The sequence below is a fragment of the Grampus griseus genome (assembly GCF_964374135.1).
Source record: "Grampus griseus genome assembly, chromosome: 2".
Taxonomy (NCBI): Eukaryota; Metazoa; Chordata; class Mammalia; order Artiodactyla; family Delphinidae; genus Grampus; species Grampus griseus.
In genome coordinates, this window is record NC_139018.1 from 74,013,398 (window position 1) to 74,035,772 (window position 22,375).

General features: G+C 57.1%; 3 protein-coding genes across 3 annotated transcripts; 2 read left to right on the forward strand and 1 right to left on the reverse strand.

The window, feature by feature from the left end:
• Positions 1–238: 238 nt before the first annotated feature.
• Positions 239–7,969, forward strand: JPH4 (junctophilin 4; the record flags this gene model as incomplete). The annotated part of the gene is made up of 6 exons (XM_082648851.1): positions 239–278; positions 807–1,357; positions 2,101–2,872; positions 5,950–6,068; positions 6,424–6,956; positions 7,886–7,969. Exons 2-6 carry the CDS (start codon positions 979–981, stop codon positions 7,967–7,969), a joined length of 1,887 nt encoding a protein of 628 aa, XP_082504977.1. The 5' UTR covers positions 239–278; positions 807–978.
• A 1,895-nt stretch (positions 7,970–9,864) lies between these two features.
• AP1G2 (adaptor related protein complex 1 subunit gamma 2) lies at positions 9,865–18,666 on the forward strand. The gene is made up of 22 exons (XM_082647677.1): positions 9,865–9,895; positions 10,332–10,542; positions 10,959–11,083; positions 11,227–11,368; positions 11,495–11,591; positions 11,765–11,841; positions 11,960–12,055; positions 12,461–12,541; positions 12,835–12,933; positions 13,109–13,164; positions 13,335–13,448; positions 13,634–13,774; positions 13,859–13,913; positions 13,994–14,116; positions 15,706–15,795; positions 15,885–16,012; positions 16,496–16,600; positions 16,931–17,054; positions 17,136–17,271; positions 17,959–18,122; positions 18,347–18,445; positions 18,532–18,666. Exons 2-22 carry the CDS (start codon positions 10,333–10,335, stop codon positions 18,631–18,633), a joined length of 2,364 nt encoding a protein of 787 aa, XP_082503803.1. The 5' UTR covers positions 9,865–9,895; position 10,332; the 3' UTR covers positions 18,634–18,666.
• Positions 18,667–19,518: 852 nt separating this feature from the next.
• On the reverse strand, positions 19,519–22,019 carry THTPA (thiamine triphosphatase). The gene is made up of 3 exons (XM_082647676.1): positions 21,683–22,019; positions 20,763–21,314; positions 19,519–19,650 (listed from the first exon to the last, which is right to left on the reverse strand). The coding sequence occupies exons 2-3, from the start codon at positions 21,307–21,309 to the stop codon at positions 19,538–19,540; spliced, it is 660 nt and encodes a 219-aa protein (XP_082503802.1). The 5' UTR covers positions 21,310–21,314; positions 21,683–22,019; the 3' UTR covers positions 19,519–19,537.
• Between the last annotated feature and the right edge of the window lie 356 nt (positions 22,020–22,375).

Here is a 22,375-nt window from a genome sequence, read left to right on the forward strand (position 1 = left end):
CAGCTCCTCTTCCTGACCTCCATCCAAGGCAGATTTTTTTCCCCTACACTATTCTCATCTCCCCCTACCCCTGCCACCACCTCGCGCGCCCCCCACTGCCCGCTCCTCCGGCTGGGGAGAGAGGGGACTCTCTCCTGCGGCTCCCCCACCTGGGCTCTCCGGGTTGGAGCAGTCTCTCCGGAAGGGGAGGGGGCTTGTCTTGCCTGGGCGAGGTGGGAGTGGAGGTGTCCTGCCATGGATGCTGTGCCTGGGAGGCAGCCTGAGCCCCAGTCCACATGGTGAGTAACCTGCCCCCTCCCTTCTGCCCGTCTGCCCATCCGCACCCTCGCCTTTCCCCTGCAGAGCCTCCCCCATCCTTTCCCCCACCATATCCTCTGCCCACCTTGCTCCGATCTCCCCCCTATGTTTTCAACCCACCCACACCCCCGACCTTTGCCAGGGAAGCCAAAGAACCGGGGTAGAGGGGTCCTGACAGCAGCCAGGGAAGCGGGTGGCTTACGATTCTGCCCAGCCCCCTCCCAGGACACCCCCCCCCCGCAACTGTCATCCTCACTCGATGCTTTGGGGTTCCAGGTTGGAGAAGTGGCACTCCTGCTTGGGGTTAGGACCCCAAGCCCTGGGAGGGGCCCTCTACAAGAACGGAGGATGGGGGAGCCCCGTGCCTCCAAAGCTTGGGAGCTGCTGGAAGATGCTGCTGAAGGGTGGGGGGTTGGGGGGCGGTGCTGAGGCTCCGGAGCCACTGGGCCAGGGAGCGACGGGCAAAGAGGAGGGGCCTCGCTCGCCACTTCCCCCCTCTTTCTCCGCAGCCACTCAGGATGAGGGTCCGGCCCTGCCTGCCCGCGCTGGGCGCCCCCTGCCTGGCCCCGGTCTAACTGCCCCCGCCCCCAGGCCTCGCCCGGCTCCCAGGCCCCCAGCCGGCTTCTCCAGCCCCAGGATGCGCTGAGCCACCGGGGGGCTGAGGCCGCGCCAACTACATGCATGTCCCCCGGGGGCAAGTTCGACTTTGACGACGGGGGCTGCTACGTGGGGGGCTGGGAGGCGGGGCGGGCACATGGCTACGGCGTGTGCACGGGGCCCGGCGCCCAGGGCGAGTACAGCGGCTGCTGGGCGCAGGGCTTCGAGTCACTGGGCGTCTTCACGGGGCCCGGCGGACACAGCTACCAGGGCCACTGGCAGCAGGGCAAGCGCGAAGGGCTGGGCGTGGAGCGCAAGAGCCGCTGGACGTACCGCGGCGAGTGGCTGGGCGGGCTGAAGGGGCGCAGCGGTGTGTGGGAGAGCGTGTCCGGCCTGCGCTACGCCGGGCTCTGGAAGGACGGCTTCCAGGACGGCTACGGCACCGAGACCTACTCCGACGGAGGTGCGGGGCCCTGCCCACTACTGTCTGTCTGCTCGTCCGCGTGCGCCTCCCCGCTGGCCTGCCCCGCGTATGCCTTCCCCAGCCATACAACCCCCGGTGCCCCGCTGTTATCCTACACGCCTCCCCTATCAATATGCGCCCCTGCGCCCATCTTTCTGCCCTCTCCTCCCATCATCACACACGCCTTCCTTATTTGTCTGTCCCCTGCCTGATTTTCCCTCTCCCCAATCTGCCTGCCCTCACCCCTTCCCTGTCTGCCTGAGCCTCACACCCCGCATCTACCTAACCCTCACACACACCCTGTCTGCCTGTCCCACACACCTCCCCTCTCCACCTGCCTGTCCCTAACACCTCTGCTCTGCCTGTCCCCTCACATTTCCTCAGTCAGCCCTTGACAATTCCCTTTGCTTGTCATATGCCATCTATACACCCCCGTCAACCTGTCCCTCACACCCTCTGGACTGTCTGTCCTTCACACACCCCAGCCTGTCTGTCCCTCCCCCTTTCCCCTGTCTACCTGCACGGCCCTAATCCATGGATCTCCCACTCCCTGCCTGTCTTCCCTCTGCTCTTCCACACCTTCCGACCCCACCTGGCCTGTCCCCGGCTCCTAGTGCCCTTCCCCGACCTCCACGCCAGTTGCTCCCACCCGACTCTTAGGCTTCCAGGGGCGCATGGGGCTGGGGGTGGCAAGGAGCGGCGGGTCCTGACTCTTTCTCTCCCTCCTACCCCGCCCCGCGCAGGCACCTACCAGGGCCAGTGGCAGGCTGGGAAGCGCCACGGCTACGGGGTGCGCCAGAGTGTGCCCTACCATCAGGCGGCGCTGCTGCGCTCGCCCCGCCGCACCTCCCTGGACTCGGGCCACAGCGATCCCCCGACGCCGCCCCCGCCCCTGCCCCTGACCGGCGACGAAGGAGGCAGCCCGGCCTCCGGCTCCCGGGGAGGCTTCGTGCTGGCCGGGCCTGGGGATGCTGACAGCGCGGCCTGCCGAAAGCGCACCCCCGCGGCCGGCGGGTTCTTCCGCCGCTCGCTGCTGCTCAGCGGGCTTCGGGCGGGCGGGCGCCGAAGCTCCTTGGGCAGCAAGAGGGGCTCCCTGCGCAGCGAGGTGAGCAGCGAGGTGGGCAGCACGGGACCCCCAGGCTCCGAGGCCAGCGGGCCCCCGGCCCCGGCGCCGCCCGCCCTCATCGAGGGCTCGGCCACTGAGGTGTATGCGGGCGAATGGCGCGCCGACCGGCGCAGCGGCTACGGCGTGAGCCAGCGCTCCAACGGGCTGCGCTACGAGGGCGAGTGGCTGGGCAACCGGCGGCACGGCTACGGGCGCACCACCCGCCCCGACGGCTCCCGCGAGGAGGGCAAGTACAAGCGCAACCGGCTGGTGCACGGGGGGCGCGTGCGCAGCCTTCTTCCTCTGGCCCTTCGGCGGGGCAAAGTCAAGGAGAAGGTGGACAGGGCCGTCGAGGGCGCCCGTCGAGCCGTGAGCGCTGCCCGCCAGCGCCAGGAGATCGCCGCTGCCAGGTGGGCACCCGGTGCAGAGGCCGTAGCGGGGTTAAAGGGAGAAGGTACCCTGGGGATAAGGAAGGGGGCGATGCCTAAAGGAGGGAGGACCAAGACACAAGGCCTAGGGCCCGGTGGGGAAGAGCAGGCCTAGGGCCAGGCATTTGTAGCCCTGGGTATTTGAGGTGTTTATATCTGAGGCTACAGGTGGACGTGGGTGTAACTGTGGGTGGCTGGGTATTTGAGGAAAGCCCTGTTAGACTGTAAGCGTGTCTCAGTGTCTTTTGTGGGGATGTGTGTCGTTGTGTGTGGGAGTAGCAATGAGCGCTGCCTTGTGCCGGCCCAGGAAACCTCTTGGAACTCAGACATGTCGCTAGTCTTCCTCTTCTTGTAGCTGATCCGGCCTCCAGGACTCTGCTGCTGGGAGCAGCAGCCCCCAGCAGAGAGACAGGGAGCGTACATTAGTAACCACATCCAAGCCAGCCCACAGTCTGCTATCATTTCAGCCTTAGGCCTTGGGAAGGTCTAGTTTGTACAGCTGATCTATCCACCTGAAAAGATAGTCCCTCTCAGCTTTGTCTCTTCTGCCTCCCTTAACCCAACGGATAAAGGTTGAAGGGGAGGAGACTTGCCTATAAATGAAATTTTCTTTCTGCAAATCAGATTACATTTCATGCATCAGGAACCTCATTATCTAAAGCAGTGCAGTCCAGTAGGAATATAATGTAAGCCTAGTACATAATTTTGAATCTTCTAGTAGCTGTATGAAAAAATTACAAAGAAACAAATGAAATTAATTTAAATAATATATTTTTATTTAACCCGATATATCCAAAATATTATCATTTCAACCTAAAATCAATATGAAATAATTAAGGAGAGATTTTACGTCCCCCCTCCCATTTTTCTTAAGTCTTTGAAATCTAATATGTATTTTGCACTTAGAGTACATCATTCAATTTAGACTCGCCACATTTTAAGTGCTTAATAGCTGCATATGGCTTGTGACTAAAGAAAACCAAAAATCTATTTGTGAGGAGTTCGTAAGCCCCTGATTTATACAATTTACACATAGGAATTTTTAGATATTGGTTTTTCTTTAAAAGGGAGGGCACAGTTGAAGGATCTTGTTTGAATTTGAGAGTGTTTCAGAGGATGAAAAGTCAAGATACGTCCAAATATGCTTCAGTGAGTTTGTAAAATGGGTGACAAGGGGTGTGTGTGTGTGTGTGTGTGTGTGTGTGTGTATGTGAGTGAGTAAACAGGTCATATCCAGAGTAGATGCCTGAACCAGAGAATGTCTATCTGTAGATATATCCAAGTGTCTGGATGGTTAGAGTCCAGGGCCTTAAGCCAGGGAAGGGGGAGGGCAGAGCACCAGGGAGCACTTCAGGCTGGATGGGGAGTGGGCATGTGCAGGAAAAACTGATCTCAGTAGCCAGAAAGATCAGGCAGTGGGAGGAGGCTGGTTGGTCTCCCCAGCAACAGGCCTGGCAAACCTGATTGGCTGCTGGTTGCCATGGAAACAGCAGGGCCCCAGCAGTAGGTGCCTCTGCCAGGTAGCCTGAGCCTGGCCTGATGCCTGAGCACTGACTGGGTCTACTGGCTAGGATTTGATCAACCATACCCTCCAAAGTCAAAAATACAGGACCTTGTCAATGTTGCAGTTTCTTGGCTGCCAACAGAACTCAATGCAACCCAAAACTGTGATCCTCATCCCCTGCCTTAAGCTCTGAGACCAGCTCAGTTTCAGGACAGGGCTAGGCATATAGATCCTGAAAGCCCTAAGACAGAAGAGCAGGGTTATCTGAGATCCCTCCAAGCAGGTTCTAAAGGTCTTGACCCACCAGGTTTGAGGGGAGGAGGCTGACCATATCTCCCAAGGTATATAGAGAGGAAGTAGACCTAAGATGACAGGGGACACCATGACCCTTCTCCCTACCCCCATACGTAGATTGCTTTCTTAGACCAGATACAACAGGCCCAGGGCCAGAGGGAGTCATGGGTCTTGATGCATTCAAGCCCCTGGCAAGTATATCTGATTACCTCTACCTCTGATCCTTTACGCCCCACCTTCAGTCAAGATTACAGAACTAATTTAGTAATTACAAGGCATCGGGGTGGGATAGGGAGGGTTGGAGGGAGACGCAAGAGGGAGGAGATATGGGGATATGTATATGTATAGCTGATTCACTTTGTGATACAGCAGAAACTAACGCACCATTGTAAAGCAACTATACTCCAATAAAGATGTTAAATAATAATAGTAATTACAAGGCATCTATGATTAACAGCAGAAGGTAAAAGGGAAGGGAAAATTGAGCAAACATCTGACATCAGATGGAGAATTGAGAAAAACCAGAGGGGAAAGGATTGATAATGCTTCAAGGTTACCTGTAACTAAGGAGCAGAGCAGGGTTGAAGGGGGGTTGTGGAAGGGAGATGAAGAGCTCACCTCTTAGAAGGTGTAATCACAATGGTGAGAAAGCATGCATGTTAGCAGGGAGAGGGAATAGACAGTAGCAGAAAGGGCAGACCCAGCCTTACTCCAGTTCCAGAGCTCAGAAATGAGGAAATGGGGCGGGGGGGCAGTGGCAGTGATCGGGGGCAGGGAGAACGATGTGATAACAGAAGTGGCTGAAGAAAACAAGATGTAAAATTCTCATAACAAGAGGTAGCAACACAGCAAAGAGGCATAGCTTGTGAGCACCAAGCAGGTGCAGCCGCAGAGAGATGTGCTAAGAGAGTGAGGCCTCATTTGTCACTGGGAGGGAGCAGGACAGGGATGGAATAACAGAGTTGAGGGCAGTGGGGAGGGCCTGGCCCTGCAGCTGGAGGAAGGGAAGTGTTACTACTGGATGGAATGGTGGAGGGAGTGAGAGAGGAGCAGGAAGGTGTGATGACAGCAAGCGTGGCCCAGATCTAGGGGAGGAAACCGAAGGCCGGCTGCCCTGCCGGGGAAGGGGAGCAGCTGGCAGAGTGTGAGCAAGGGTGAGGAGTCCAGAGGTGAGCTCAGATCTGGGGGGTGTGATGCAGTGGGGACCTGGGCCAAGGGACTGGAGTAGGTCTGTTAAGACAGTGTCCCTGGAACCCAACAGGGCAGCAGACGCCCTTCTAAAGGCAGTGGCAGCCAGCAGTGTCGCCGAGAAGGCTGTGGAGGCAGCTCGAATGGCCAAACTGATAGCCCAGGACCTGCAGCCCATGTTGGAGGCCCCAGGTGAGGCGTGGGCAGCCTGGGGCGGGGCCGGGGGAGGGGGTGGCTTCCTGGGGAGCTGGGGGGCCTGGGCATGGAGAAAGGGGAAGGGAATCCCTGCAGGGGACGGGGGCGGGAAAGGCCAGGGTATGAGGATCTACGGGGACAGGGGGTGGGGACCAGGCCCAGCTGTTTGAGGAGCGAAGTAGGAATTTATGAAATAGGGTCATAGGACTAGGGGGTTGGGGTCTGGCAATGAGAGGCTGTAAACCTGGGGGTACCAGAGTCCTGGGAGGCGCCCAGGCAGGGGGATACAGCTGTAGCTTCTGCAGCCCAAGGCCAGTTCATCCCCTCTGATTCTTAGCTATCCCTGCCCCAGGCCGCAGACCCAGGCAGGACTCAGAAGGTTCTGACACAGAGCCCTTGGATGAGGACAGCCCTGGGGTGTACGAGAATGGACTGACCCCCTCAGAGGGCTCCCCTGAACTGCCCAGCAGCCCTGCCTCCTCCCGCCAACCCTGGCGACCCCCTGCCTGCCGGAGCCCACTGCCTTCTGGAGGGGACCGAGGTCCCTTCTCCAGCCCCAAAGCTTGGCCTGAGGAGTGGGGGGGCCCCGGTGAGCAGGCAGAAGAACTAGCTGGCTATGAGGCAGAGGATGAGGCTGGGCTGCAGGGACCAGAGCCCAGAGATGGCTCCCCACTCCTCGGAGGCTGCAGCGACAGTTCCGGAAGTCTTCGAGAGGAGGAAGGGGAGGATGAAGAGCCCTTGCTCCAGATGAGGACCCCAGGGCGCTCGGAGCCGGAGCCCACAGCCTTGCCAGTCCTGATGGGCCTGTCCTCGAGGGGTCCTGAAGCCGGGTGCCTGATGGAAGAGGCTGAGGAGGCTGCTGCGTCCGAGAGGCCCGCCCAGCCGGTGAGAGACCCTCCCCTCCCCGACTCTGCCCTGTGCCCTCTGAGTCTCCCATCCTTCCTGGTCCCTCTTCTCCTCAAAGCCTGGCCTCTCATCCTTTCCAGACTTCTCTCTGATCCCCTGAGGGGCTTTGATTTGCACTTAGCTTCCTTTTTGCCTGCCCCGTCTTGGACTATATCCCACCTCAAAAAAATAGAGAATTTGCAAGCTGGAAGGAACCTTAGAGACCTTCACGTCCAACTCCCTCATTTGACACACGGGAGGACTGAGGCACTTACAGTAACTCACCAAGGTTACGAATAATTAACAGTACAGCCAGAACATCTTTGCCTGCTCTCCTTTCATATCATTTCCGGCTCCTGGTTTCCTACTCCACCTCCACCCCCACCTCCACACTTTCTCTCTTTGGTGCCCAGAAATAAAAAAGGAAAAGCTTGTTCCCTCCCTACCCTGACTCTCCCTCCCTCTCCTGGGAAGAAGAGAAATAGGGAAGAAGGCAGAAAACAGGGAGGGGTGGAGTTTCCCCAGTACCCTCCACTCTGATTGGACTCCAGGCCTTCTCCTGTCTCCTAGCAACCACATCCTCACCCCTTCATCCCCTCTCTGCTTCACTGCAGTAAAGGCTGCTGCTGCCAACGTCTGATACTAAGGCCAGGCACCTTCTGCCTGGGCCACGTGCTGCAGGGAGGGGAGTGGAAGGAGAAGGGAGGATGGGCTGACTTGAGGGAGCCAGAGGGAAGGTGGGGCCCTGCCTGGGAGCAGAGGAATGTTTTGCAATCCAAAGCAAAGGTTGGAGATTTCCCTGCTCTGGCCTCTGAGGAGAGGTGCCTGGGACCCTTCTGCTCTGCCACCTCAGCCAGGGCAGGAAGGTGGGACCCGTCGCTGGACCCGGTCCTCAGGCACTGAGACTGCATTTTCCCCCATCTCTCTAGGGAGCTGCCAACCCGTTGGTGGTGGGAGCCGTGGCCCTCCTGGACCTCAGCCTGGCATTCCTGTTCTCCCAGCTCCTCACCTGAGGCTCCTGCCTGGCCTAGTTCTGGCTTTGGTTTGCTGCCTCTTCACTCCTCTGACCTGCCTTTTTCTCTTTTCTTCCTCCTGGTTGTTTTTTCTCTTTTCTTTCTCTTCTCGCTTCCCTTTCTTTTCTGTCCCCCTCTGGTTTTCTCTCTTGTTTTTTCTTTCCCTCTCTCCTTTCAGATTCTCTCATCCCTCCTGGCTCTGTCTCCGTCCTCCTCACTCCCTTCCCCACCCACCTCTTCTCTCTCCCTCTCTCCTCTCTCTAGATTGTTTACATATGAAGGGCTTTTCTCGCTCAGAGTCGCTCTCTTCTCTGAGACACACAATTCTAAGTCAGACCATTGCCCCACACCCTCCCTGCCTTTTCTTTAGACCTGAACTTGGATGAGGGTTGGGGTTTGGTGTCCTGAGGAGTCTCCCAGAAGCTGAGCAGAAAGGAAGGAGAAAATGGAGAAGGGGTATACTCTAGACGGGAGAAGACTGTATCCTGGGCGAGGCACTGGCCGTGCTGCTGTGACTCCCTGACCCAAGGGGCCTGGCGTCCCTCTGAGGCCTAGTGATAAAGCTGGAGGGGGTGCAGCCTCCATCTCTGACGTTGGAGGATCCTACCTCACCTCCAAGCACTGAGCTAGGTTCTTCCCGAGCTCCATCCTTCCCTGAAGGAGATGAGGGGAAGGAAAAGTAGGATGGCTCCCCAGCATCTTCTCCCTCTTTCTTTCCTCAACAGCCAGCCCCTCCTCCAACCCCCTAGGGTGGCATGCCACGTCAAGAGCAACGTGTAAAGGAAAGAGAATGTCCAATGCAGCCAAGCCCACCCTCTCCCACCTTTCTCTCTCCCCCTAAAAGTTTGTTTGGTTGGTCTGGACTCACGTGTGGCCTTTGATTAAATTTCTAAGGGACCTGAAGGAGGCATTTCTACTGCAGAGGGTTAGAGGCACCTGAGCAAGGACCCCACTCCCCAACTCTGGCAGTAGTGGCTGGGAAGGCATTTCTGGAGAACAAACCAGACAAGCTAATAAGAAATCACAGGGCAGCAGAAGCTGTTTAGTAGTCCCTAAGTGGGTTATATCCCTTCCCCCATCATATCAGAATCTTGTGAAATGGGAAACCAACAGAAGGAGGGGATCAAAGGAAGCCAGTCTCTCACACACTTTCCAGGCACAGCAGAGGTGAGAGTCAAACCCGGGCGAGAGGTGGGTGGAGAGCCCTGTTTGAGGTTGTGGCTGATCCCTGGTACTAGCTTTTCCCCTGGGGGCAGGAAGCCCTAGGAAGAGGGTACTGTAGGGTCCCCAGAGGATCTTTCCTCCCTCCCCTGCATGAGGCAGAGGCAAGCTGCCTGCCAACCCCCTCCCTCAAGGAATGGCCTTGCCTGGGAATGCCCACCACACACAAACTCTTCTTTTTTTCTAGTCAAACTCTGTTTACTCCTTGGCCTGCCTCCCTCTTCCTCCCCTCTCAACCTTTACTTCTAATTTGTATTTCATGGAATTTGGGATTGAAGTTAAACTACAACAGTGCCACCAACACCAAGTCTTGCAGGAAAAAAAATATACAAAGAAATTTAACAAAAAAAAATATATTAATAAAAAATTTCAAAAAAAGGGGGGGGAAATTGTCCTCTCCTTTGGGTGTGATGGCTTCAAACCAAGCTCTCAGAGGCTCTCCGGGTAAAGGAGCCCTCTTGGGGACCCCCAGGCCTGTTATTACACTCTCGCCGGCCCTAAATAGTTAAGAGTTCTTTCCCCTCAACTCCAAACCAGGAAGGCCTGAGCTAGAGGATTCAAGATTGCTCTGCTGGTCGGCTCAGGAGGGGCGGGGTCCCGTGATGGGGGCGGGGAGAGGGAAGGACCAAACCAAGTGCCAACGCTCGACGGGGCTAGTACCAGGAAGCGCTGTGGGGAGAGGAGCGGAGTTGAGACTGAAGCCAGGTGAGGCTGGCGTTAGGGCTGGCGTCCTGGTGTGGGGAAGCTGAGGCCGCCTGAGAAGTGAACGGCGGTTCCGGAGGAAGAAACAGCGCTGGGCTCTAGAAGGAAGGGAATGGCTAACCTAGAGATGGGAAACCAGGTGTACACGGAGGGAAAAGAGGTGGGGCGGGGGGGGGGGGGGGGAAATAGGCGGGGTTCCGGCGCATGCTCGGTAGCAACGGGCGTGGAGTGGGGCGGGGACGCATGCGTAGTGGAGGTCTCCTCCCGCGGTGAGGAGGGGGCGGAATTTGGGGACCCGCGTGGGGAAAGGGCTCAGTTTTAGGGTAGCGGTGGGACCCAAGCCCTCAGGAACTTGGTACAGGGCAAGCCTGTGCAGAAAGGCCAGACGCTTCCAGCCGGAGGGTTAAAGCCCTCTCCGCTCCCGGGCTTTGCCCCCCAGGATGGTGGCGTCCTCGTCCTTGCTGAAGCTTCAGGATCTAATCCAGGAGATTCGTGAGGCCAAGACCCAGGCCCAGGAGCGGGAGGTGATCCAAAAGGAGTGCGCCCACATCCGGGCCTCCTTCCGCGATGGGGACCCTCTGCACAGGCACCGCCAGCTGGCCAAACTGCTCTACGTCCACCTGTTAGGCTACCCCGCCCACTTTGGACAGGTACCGGGCAGGGACGCCTCCCTTCTAAGTTTGATGAGAGAAGCTAGTGGAGCACCGTCTCGGACCCCCCCACCTATTTGTGTCCCGATTTCTCTATTCTACAAAGCTTCTGAGCCCTCACAGTATGCACCGCAGACCTCCTTCCGCAGTATAACCCCAACTGGTCATCAGCTGGGCTGAACCCTTCATTCTCCGGCCAGCGCCATTTAGGGCACTTCCTCCTCTCTTCCCATCCTCCTGTTTCCTTGCAACTACCCACTAGCTGAATCTCCTAGACCTCTCTTCTTGTTGACAGGAGGGTCATGGGATATGCTGCCCTCACAGATTAATCTGGTGTAAAGGAGGAAGATGGAAAAGGGACGTTAGTGCCTCTGGTTTCACCCCTGCCCCTTCCTGGTCTGCCCCCTTCCCTGTAGATGGAGTGCCTGAAACTGATCGCCTCCCCCAGGTTCACAGACAAGAGGGTGGGCTACCTGGGGGCCATGCTTCTACTGGATGAGAGGCAGGATGCCCACCTGCTCATTACCAACAGCATCAAGAAGTGAGAGAGTTCTGGGAAGCGCTTGGAATCAGGGAGATGGGAGAGTGGGGAACTGGGAAATCCCAGGGGGTTGCCTGCTGTAGGTACTGGGAAGGGCTGGCTTTTTCAGAGGCTTGACTGACCATCCTCCCAAAACTGTGCAGTGACCTGAGCCAAGGGATTCAGGCTGTACAAGGCCTGGCCCTGTGCACTCTGAGTGCCACGGGCTCTGCTGAGATGTGCCGGGACTTGGCCACTGAGGTGGAGAAACTGCTCCTGCAGCCTAGCGCCTATGTGCGCAAGAAGGTGAGATGGCAGGTTCTAGGCACTTGCGCCTCCAGAAACTGTCCCCTGTCTGCCACGTGGCAGAGGTGTGGAGGGCAGTCCATCCCAGCAGACCCCTGCCCCTTCTGAGACCCCTGACCTCTGCAGGCTGTTCTGACTGCAGTGCACATGATCCGGAAGGTCCCTGAGCTCTCCAACATCTTCCTCCCACCCTGTGCCCAACTGCTTCATGAACACCACCACGGTAAGGCCATGGGGCTCCTCGTCCCCTGCCTCAGCTCTGGCTGTGGACAGAAGGGAAACGTGGGATGGGAACAGCAGCTCCTAGGAGAAGGGTAGCACGTGCACACAAACACACGCACGCAGTAGACTCCCCTGTACTCCGGCCCACCACTCACTTCCCCCGCCCTGACCCAGGCATCCTGCTGGGCACCATCACGCTGATCACGGAACTCTGCGAACGAAGCCCTGCGGCCCTCAAGCACTTTCGAAAGGTGGGCTGGCGAAGGGGTGGGCCCCGGGCCAGGAAGAAAAGGGCAGTAGGGTTGGAATGGGGCTGAAGATTGAGAGGATTAGGAAGAATCCTCAGACCAGGCACTGCCCTCTCTCCAGATGGTGCCCCAGCTGGTGCACATCCTCCGGACTCTGGTGACGACGGGATACTCCACAGAACACAGCATATCTGGAGTCAGCGACCCCTTCCTGCAGGTGGGCTGACCCTTCCCTGCTATATCCCTAGAACAAAGAGCTTAGTAAGCCCATGGCTAGTGGTCGCTTCCCAGAGAACACTTGGGCTCAGTCAGTGTCTTGGGCGGGAGGGTGGCAGGCACCAGGTTCTGCCAGGACCATTGTGGGGAGGGGGATGCCTGAAGGCCAGAAAATCCAGTTTGGTAACAATATGTTTAAAAAGCCTGTCCTCAAATCCCTTGGCCTCACACACCTCTGAACCCTTCCCAGGGCCCAAGGGACCAGTGGAGGTGGGGGAAGGGCCAGGGAGGTTCTCGGGAACCAGCCAAACCCCTCACAACGCTCTCCTCAGTGCTGGACTTTTCTCCTCAGCCCCACGACTCCTTCCCCTAAGAACCCCCCCCCCAACCTTTAACCCAATTTCAGGTCCAGATGCTTCGTCTGCTTCGGATTCTGGGCCGGAACCACGAGGAGAGCAGTGAGACCATGAATGACTTGCTGGCCCAGGTGGGGGTGGGGTTGCCAGTTAAGTGTGTTGCTCTGTGATCCCACTGGCCCTGCGCATCCCTCACACGACCACTCACCATGCGGTGGCCATATGATAACGTCTCCATTTCCCTCTGGACCGGGATCTCCCTGAGGACAGGGACACAGTCTGTCTCAGTGCAGTAGCCCCTGGCACATAGCAGGAGCTCAGGGAACCTTGTTAGCTGTTTGAGGGGTGATATGATGGAGACCTTTCAGAGACCTGAGGAGAGGACGGAGCCCCTTAGAATGCATCTTCTCTCGCATCCACACAGGTAGCCACGAACACAGACACCAGCCGAAATGCGGGCAACGCGGTCCTGTTTGAGACGGTGCTCACCATCATGGACATTCGCTCTGCAGCAGGCCTGCGGGTACCCTTCCGTGTGCCCCTCCCCCCTGGGGCCCCTCCCACCCGCCCCAGCCAGGCAGAAAGGTCCTGTTCACTGGTTTCTCCTCCCCACCCTGGTCATCCTGTGCCACGCAGTCCCCACTCCTGAATGAGCAGGTTGCTCCTTCCCTGACTGTCCCCAACCTCTGCCTCCATAGGTTCTAGCTGTAAACATTCTTGGCCGCTTCCTGCTCAACAGTGACAGGAACATTAGGTAATAGGCCCAGGTGTCTGGCTGGGCTGTGTCACTGAGCCCTGGGTCCTCTGCCCTCCTTCTTCCAGAGTCTCCGGATTCACCAGCCTCTTATTCCTATACCCAGGGCAGGACGGGGTGGGGGAGGGCTGACGGCCATGGCATGACAGGGCCTCTCCTGCTCTGGCCAGGTACGTAGCCCTGACGTCCTTGCTGAGGCTGGTGCAGTCTGATCACAGTGCTGTGCAGCGGCACCGCCCCACCGTGGTGGAATGTCTACGGGAACCTGATGTGTCCCTCAGCCGGTGAGCAGGACAGAGGAACGAGAGGGCGGGGCAGAGGGCCCAGCACCTGGTGGCCAAGACCCAGGCCAGCTCAGAGCAGCTGGAGAAAGGGGACTAAGGAGACAGGTGCCTGGGGAAGCGGGGGCCTGAGGCATGTCATAGGGTGACCTGGGTTACCTTGTATAAACACACCTCTCTCCTGCCAGGCGGGCCTTGGAACTGAGCCTGGCTCTGGTGAATAGCTCCAACGTGCAAGCCATGACACAGGAGCTGCAGGGTTTTCTGGAGTCCTGCCCCCCTGATCTACAGGCCGACTGTGCCTCAGGCATCCTGCTGGCAGCAGAGAGGTGAGGGGATGGGTGCCCAGGAGGCAGAGAGGGTGGAATCCAGGGACCGTCAGCACCAGGACTGAAGAGCCATATGTCCCCTAGGTTTGCCCCAACCAAGCGGTGGCACATAGACACCACCCTACGTGTGCTGATGACGGTGAGGCGGGGGCTGGACTGAGAGCTGGGCGGGAGCATGCAGGGTTCACCACACTGACTCAGCCACGTTCACCCCTCCAGGCAGGCACCCATGTGTGCGATGACGCAGTGGCCAACCTGACCCAGCTGATTGGGGGCGCCCAGGAGCTCCATGCCTACTCTGTGCGCCGTCTCTACAGCGCCCTGGCTGAGGACATCTCCCAGGTACTGCTCCCACCACCAGGCCTGGGGCTGCCCAGCCCTTCCTGGGCCACCTGCTCCATATATCTGATTCCCAACTGTTTTTCCCTCAGGGTCACAGCTCTCTACTTAGCAGAGGAGACACTCAAAGACAGAGCCCTGTTTGTAGTTAGAACACCTGGACTTCTGTCCTGGCTCTGACACCTACTGTCTGTGCAACCACAGATGACTCATTTACCTTCATGCTAGGTCCACTCCGCATTCTACCCTGCCTATCTCCCGGAGCTGCCTTGATCAAATGAGATAGATAAAAGCTCTTTCTGCATGTATTAGGTTTTTTTTTTTTTTTTTTTTAATGTGGGATCTTAGTTCCCAACCAGGGATCGAACCCGTGCCCCCTGCATTGGAAGCATGGCATCTTAACCACTGGACTGCCAGGGAAGTCCCCCTGCGTTGGGCTGCGTTGGGTCTTTGTTGCTGCGCGTGGGCTTTCTCTCTAGTTGCAGCGAGCGGGGGCTACTCTTCGTTGCGGTGTGCGGCTTCTCATTGCAGTGGCTTCTCTTGTTGTGGAGCAGGGCTCTAGGGCACACAGGCTTCCGTAGTTGTGGCATGCGGGCTCAGTAGTTGTGGTTCATGGACTCTAGAGCGCAGGCTCAGTAGTTGTGGCGCACGGGCTCAGTTGCTCCGCGGCATGTGGGATCTTCCCGGGCCAGGGCTCGAGCCCATGTCCCCTACATTGGCATGCAGATTCTTAACCGGTGTGCCCCGGTTTTATTATTACCTTGAATGCTGAGTGAATTCACAGATGCCAACCAGTATAGCCCCCTTTCCATATTACTTTAGTAGGCTAGGCAGAAACCACCCACCCCTTTCTCAAGGGAGGACCCCCCGTCACTTCTCCCCATCCTTGCTGCACCCCTTGTGGTTAGGCCATGTAGGTTTGTTTTTGTTTTTACATTACTTTCAGAATTTTATTCTAGGATACTTTTTTAAATTGAAATATAGTTGATTTACAATATTGTGTTAGTTTTAGGTGTACAACAAAGTGATTCAGTTATACATACATATTTTAAGATTACTTTCCATTATAGGTTATTACAAGATATTGAATATAGTTCCCTGTGCTATACAGTAAATCCTTGCTTATTTATTTTACATATAGTAGTTTGTATCTGTTAATCCCATACTCCTTATTTATCCTTCCCACTCCCCCTTCCCCTTTGGTAACCATAAGTTTGTTTTCTATGTCTGTGAGTCTGTTTCTGTTTTGTATATAGATTCATTTTTATTACTTTTTAGATTCCACATACAAGTGATATCATACAATGTTTGTCTTTCTATGTCTGGCTTAATTTAGTACGATAATCTGTAGGTCCATCCTAGGCCATGTAGTTCTGAAACTTGGCCACCAGAGGGCAGAGGAAGCCCAGGAGCCAGGACAGAGCTGGGAGCGAATTAACAAAACTGCTCATAACTGCTCCCTGTGCTGAGGCCCCTCCCTTTCCCCACCCCTCCAAACTCCACCATCTCTGCACTGCCTAAAGGATGTCATGGGGTCTGGAAGTGAGGAGGGGACATAGACACAGGCCCATCATGTTTCTCATCCCATGCAGCAACCGCTGGTGCAGGTGGCAACCTGGTGCATCGGGGAATATGGGGACCTCCTGCTGCAAGGGAGCTGTGAGGAAACTGAGCCCCTGCAGGTAGGTCCTGCATTGAGGATACACTGAGGAGGGACATACCAGGGGAGGCAGGGCTGGCCCCAGGGTCACTCCCTGTGTCCCCCTGGAAGGTGGAGGAAGAGGAGGTGTTGGCACTGCTGGAAAGGGTGCTGCAGTCCCATATGTCCCTGCCGGCCACCCGAGGATATGCCCTCACAGCCCTCGTGAAGCTCAGCACCCGGCTCCGTGGGGACAACAAGTAAGAGTGGGTCCCAACCCCTCCCACAGAGCCTCTTCTTGGTGCCTCCATTGAGAGATGTCCCTTCACTGTGCCCCCCAGTTTCTGAGTTTCTGTCCAGGCCCACACCCCGATCCCCACTCCTCCGTCCTTAGCTTCTTCCTTTTTTTTTTTCTTTTTGCAATATGCGGGCCTTTCACTGTTGTGGCCTTTCCCGCTGCGGAGCACAGGCTCCGGACGCGCAGGCCCAGCGGCCATGGCCCACGGGCCCAGCTGCTCCGCAGCATGCGGGATCCTCCCGGACCGGGGCACGAACCCGCGTCCCCTGCATTGGCAGGCGTACTCTCAACCACTGCGCCACCAGGGAAGCCCAGCTTCTTCCTTTTGAGCCAAGAATCATGGGTATCTCCGTGGTCTGTGGGGCCTCTTCCTTTCTTGCCTCATCCTGAAGGTGAAGGGCATGGCAGACGAGCCTTCCCACTCACGCACCACCCTGCGGCCCAGCCGCATCCGCCAGGTTGTGTCCATCTACAGCAGCTGCCTGGACGTGGAGTTGCAGCAGCGGGCGGTGGAGTATAACACCCTCTTCCGGAAGTATGACCACATGAGGTGTGTGCGCCACTCTGCCGCAGTGTGGGACCCAACCCCTGGCCCGCTCCCCGCTGTCCCTTTCTGGGTGGAGGGGTCTCATCCTCACCTGTGTCCTTCCTCATCCAGTCAGAGCCTCCTACTCACAGTTCACTGAAGCTAAGTGGGCTTCCCCCACCATCCTTGTTCATCTGAAGGCCAGCAAGACTGTGCCACCTTAGGAAATCAGAGGGGCACTTCTGACCCACCATGTGCCCAGGACTCCCCGTGTTCTTACCCCTCCTCCCACGTGCCTCTTGCGCAAAGCCCAGGGTCTACCCAGAGGGATACACCTGCATTCCATCCTCCCAGGGCTGCCATCCTGGAAAAGATACCTCTTGTGGAGCAAGGTAGCTCTCAGGTTGATGAGGAAGCAAAGGAAAGCAAAGAAACAGCCCAGCTTTCGGAAGCAGCCCCTGTCCCCACAGAACCCGAGGTGAGGAGGCCGGGAGTCCCAGGGGGAAGAGCATGGTCCAGCTTCCATACCCAGCCCTGACACTTCTGCCCTCTCCCCTAGGCCTCAAAGCTCTTGGATCTGTTAGATCTCCTGGATGGCCCTTCTGGGGACGCCCAGCACCCTCCCCCTCTGGATCCCACCCCAGGAGGCGCTTTGATACACCTCCTCAACCTTCCCTGTGCTCCCCCACCCCCTGGTAAGCCTCAGCAAAGGGGAGATGTCTTAAAGAAGGGGCGGTGGAAACAGGCTGCTTCCCCTTCTAAGCCAAGGACAGGTTGATACCCTCTTCCCTGCTGTGTACCCCCATCACATCCCCATCTTAGTAAAAGGCTTCATTACATCATGCCAGTCTCCTCCTGGACACCCTCCAGTATCTTCCCTTTGTTCCAGACTTCTTACCCTGGCCTGCGGGCCCTGCTTCCTCCCTGCCCACCTCACATGCTTTCCCACTACCCGCTCCACTGGCCCCCTCTCAGCTCCTCAGGCCCTCTCACCTCAAGCCCTTGGCGTTCCTATTCTTTTCACATGGAATGTCCTTTCCCCAGCACATCAAAATGACTGGCTCATTCTCAACCTTCAGGCCTCAGCTAAACTGTCAGATGCCTTCCCCTACCTCTCCTATTTCAGTTAGTTCCCCCCAGTTATCCTGGCATAGTTTGCTTCCTTCAGAGCACCAATTACAGTCTGTGATTGTCTTTCTTGTTTATTGTTTCTCTCCCCCCGACTAGGCTGTTAGCTCCATCAGAGGCCGCATCTTCTCCACTCTGTCACTAGCATCTCGAGCAGGGCCCTGCACCCAATGGGTGCTCGTTTAATTTTTATTGAATGAGTGAACCGTTATCTTCAGCCCATACGCTGAGCCACTTCTTTCTCCCTGCTGTAGCTCCCATCCCACATCTCAGAGTGTTTGAGCGCGAAGGACTACAGCTGGATCTTTCTTTCGTTCGACCCCCTGGAACCCCTACTTTGCTGTTGATCACTGTCACTGCCACCAACACCTCAGGGGGTGATGTCACCCACTTCATCTGCCAGGCCGCTGTGCCCAAGGTTTGTAGAAGACTGGGATTCAGAGGTGGCCTCGGTACTCTAGGAGAAAAGGCCACTAAGTAGAGGAGGTGGGTGGGGGAGAGGATGAGATGAGAAGGGAGTGACTTGCAGAGACAGGCACGTGGGGAGTTATGGGAAGAGGGTTGAAAACTGTTGGGTGTGGAGGGGTTACCTGAGCCCAGCCAGCTCCCTGCGGTGTGCTCCATCCAACCTCCTGTGTTCAGAGTTTCCAGCTGCAGCTACAGGCTCCCAGTGGGGACACAGTTCCAGCTCAGGGTGGCCTTCCGATGACCCAGCTCCTCAGAATCCTCAATCCTAAGAAGGTGAGCTCCAGGAGCCCCTCGAGGCTAAGACCCAGTGAAGGGGGAGTCACTGGCGCTTACCCTGGTCTCTGCTCTCCTATTGCTAGGCCCCCTTGCGGCTGAAGCTGCGCCTCACCTACAACCACTTTGGCCAGTCGGTGCAGGAAATCTTTGAGGTGAACAACTTGCCTGTGGAGACGTGGCAGTAACTCGGCCTCCACTCACAGCCTGAAACCCTCCTGCGTCCCCAAGCCCAGGGGAGCCACTATCTGAGGACAGCCAGCAGGTGGCACTCTGGTCCTGTACTTGCCACTGGGGTGGGGGGGCTGCCCCCAACCCTACAAATAGTGAAAGCCCAATAAAGCCTGAGGGGGGAAGCCATATTTGAGGTAGAAAACGTGTGTGAAGCACAGCCAGGGAAGAGCCTTCTTACACAGGAAGTAGGTATCTTGCCCTAAGCCTTTGGAACTGGTTTCAACAAAGAAAGGTTTTCTTTTTACCCCTTTCCAGGCTGGGGGGCAAATGTGCCCCTAAACTTCCACAGGAGGCACTCTACCCTCTGGGCCAGAGCAGGGCACAGGGGCAACACCAAACCAGAATTTCTAGATTTCTAACAGGGACTCCCACCCATTTCCCCAGCCTTCTGCTATTCCCCATACCCCAGGGCAGGGAAGTCCCTGCTGCCTCCCCTCATCTCTAACTCAGCTGTAAGGCGGTTTAGGAGCCGCTGGCAGAATCAATGGCATCGACCAAGGGAGGGAGGGTGGCAAGGGATTTTCCTGTGCTTAACTACTGATCACGGCTAAGTGGAAATCCTATAAACACGAGCGGAAATCAATGGAGGCTGCTTAGCGGCCAGGGGAGAGGGGCGGCCCACAGATTGCATCTGACGGATGAGGGAGAGGGGGCAGCCAGGGAGGGCTCCAGGAAGGATAGCTGAGGGTAGGGGGAAGGAACAGGCGGAGCTGGAGAGAGAGGAGTCACCGTGGGAAGGGGAGCCAGAGAGGAAGAGGCACAGTGAGCCCAGGAATGAACCTCATTCGACCCGGAGCTTTCTTCCCCATCGGGCAAGTGACACCCTAGCCCAGTGTCACGTCTGGATCTTCCAGTCCCCTAAGGCTTCTCTGTGGAGCTGTACACTTCTAGCAGGCGCTGATAGTCCTGAGGCCGGAAGCGCTGTAGGTACACAATCAGCTTGGCTGGTGCCGTCTCCTGCGCCAGCACACCTACAGGCAAAAGGAGAATGAGCAGAGAACCAGACAGAGCCGAAAATGCTTTGACTCTCCCTGCCCACGCAGCTGGACCCCAAAGTTGTTTCCAAGGCAGCACTGGGATTCCGAACACCGTCCAACCAGCTTCTCTAACTTGCCAGCCCACTCCCTGATTAGCCTAGGGAAGCGGGGCCTAAGAGGGCCACTTGAGGCAGCAGTGGGCCTGGGAAGCCAAGCATGAGCCTCTCCTCCAGCAAGAAGTGGTGAAAGGCACTCAGGCACCATGAAGACAGAGGGTGCCTCAATAGCGACTCATTTCAATTACTGCGTCTGCCCCCCAATCAAGATTAAAGCCTATCCAGCCAGGCCAAAGCTCATTAGCTTGGTAATGAAGCACATGCAGAGATGCACACAGAGAGAGAAACCAAGGGATGTAGGAAGAAGAGACGCAGCTACAGCCATGGGGTGGGATTCACGGGGAATTCTAGCCTGTGTGCTGTGGAGTCACAATAAGCCAGTGTCTGAATGTTAGTGCCTGGCAGCATGCCGGGCAGATAGCAGGGAACTCGCTGTGGGTTTGCTGGGGAGGCAAGAGCAGCGTTCCAGGGCTGTAAGGCCCGACGGCATGCACGACACTATACTCCTGTGGATGAACTGTGTACAAGGGAGCTAAGCCTGGGAATGGAAAAACTAATCTGCTAACGTTTGCCCCACAGTCACATAGACACAACGTTCTCGCCTTTTACTCAAGCCAATAGGACAAATTAAATGAGGATTTAGTTGTAAAAGTGAGAGGACAGGAGTTGGGGGAAGGAAGGATGGATGGAAAGATGGAAGAGGAGAACTGACAAAGAGAACTGAAGGACACTTGCAGTGACTAGAGGTATGAGAACTACATGAGACAACGACTGGGATGGATTAGAGACACATGGAAGGATTCAATCCAGGTTAGACAACTACTGCAAAAGAGGAAACCGGATTTGATAGAGCCCTAAGCAAACCGGGTCCTCTAGAAAATTGCTGAAGTAATTCCCCAGAAATAGCCTCGAGACCCTCCCCACTAACTGGCCCAGCGGGTACACCCAGAAGAGGAGCAAGGGAAGCACAGAAGGGCCTGTCTCCCTCACCAAGCATGCTGCTGAGGCTGTGGATCTTCTCCAGGGCAGCTGGGACTTCGGCCTCCTCTTGCACCAGGGCCTCTACCTCACCCACAGCGTAGCCAAAGTCAGCTGTATCCAGGTCCACCCTGAGCGGCCGCTCCTCTTCATCAGCTCCGCGCGGCACCAGTTTCCAGGCACTACGCTTAGTCACAAAACTAGCTACTTCCTGCAGCCCCAGCGGGCCCAGCACAGCAGCCACGCCTCCAGCCCCCGGGACTTCAGCCCTCAGCACCTCACAGAGCTGGGCCACAACTGCAGGCTCAGCTGTGAGTTCCATGTACTTAGTGTGGGGTCCTGAAACACTTGCTGCTCCGGGACATTTGAGCTCCCATCCACTGCCCTCTCGCTGTCGGAGCCAGTAGTCAGCCCGCATGAGGCCCAGCTCAGGGGTGTCATAGTAGCTGTCTCGGAAAGTGACTCGGCGCTCCAGGGTACCCCCCAATTCCTGCAGCCGCTCCTCTGTGCCAGGGCTGGGAACGAACTTTCGCTCCACTTCAATCAGGCCCTGGGCCATGCTACCTGCAATCAGTCAATCAACAAACATTGGCTGAGCTCCCAAAGACCCCTACCCCCGGAAGAAGTTAGGAAGCGCACACACTGTCACAGGGCTCTCTGTTGGGGGCCCTTCCTCCCTGCCTCTGTGCCGGATGGCCCCTTCTTGTCTCTGATGTTCTAAGGTTCAGCAATAGGGATAAGTCTCCAGTTAGACCCCTTCCACTGCTGAAAATGCCCTCAATCCAAAGGGCTCTCTAGAAAGCAGGTGTAGCGGGTGTCCTTTCAACGCGCCCGCTAGACACCATGCTACCCCGGGAGGACGGCGGCTCACTGCCGGTGGCGACCCCGCCCGATCCCCCCACAGCAACGGCCAGCGGAGCCTCGGGTCTCACCTCAAAGCCCCAGGATCTCCCTCTCGCGGGACCTGGAGAAGGGGGAAGGGAGCCCACGCCACGCCCGCGAGGAATGCCGGGAGCAGTTCCTGGCCCCGGACCTCGGCCCGGTTCTCTGCACACCCGGGAGATCCCGGCACAAGCGGCCATATTAGGCCCGCTGTGGCGAAGCCGACGGCAGGCCGGGGCCCGACAAGCCTGCTAGCTTATGGGAGGCCGCAACCTCCGCGGTGGGCCGAGAGAGAGGCCATCTCCCTGCGCTCTGCTGCTCTTCCCAGACCCCTGCCGCTCTCGGGGGTGGGGGCGGCCCGGCTCTCAGGCCGCCGGCTGAGTCGCACCCTGGGGCCCGGGTGCATGATGGGAGTTGTAGTTCCAAAGGGAGACTTTGCTTTCTTGCCCCACCCGTCGCTATGGTGACAGGAAAGCTGCGATTAACGCCAGCGGGACTCGACCTAAAGTTGAGAGAGTCGGATGGAAAAGGAGCTGAGGCCCCAGTCCTGTCTCCAACCCCCTCACCCCGTTGGCAGATGGGCCTGGAATACAAGCCACTCACTCAGACGCTGTCCAGCAAATATTTTATTAACTAGTATGGTGTCCCACTGAATGCAGGCCAGTGGGAATGAGCTAGGAAAAAAAAAAAAAAGGATAACTAAGACCAGTACAGCTATTCTAGACTCTGGAGTTTTAAAGGGG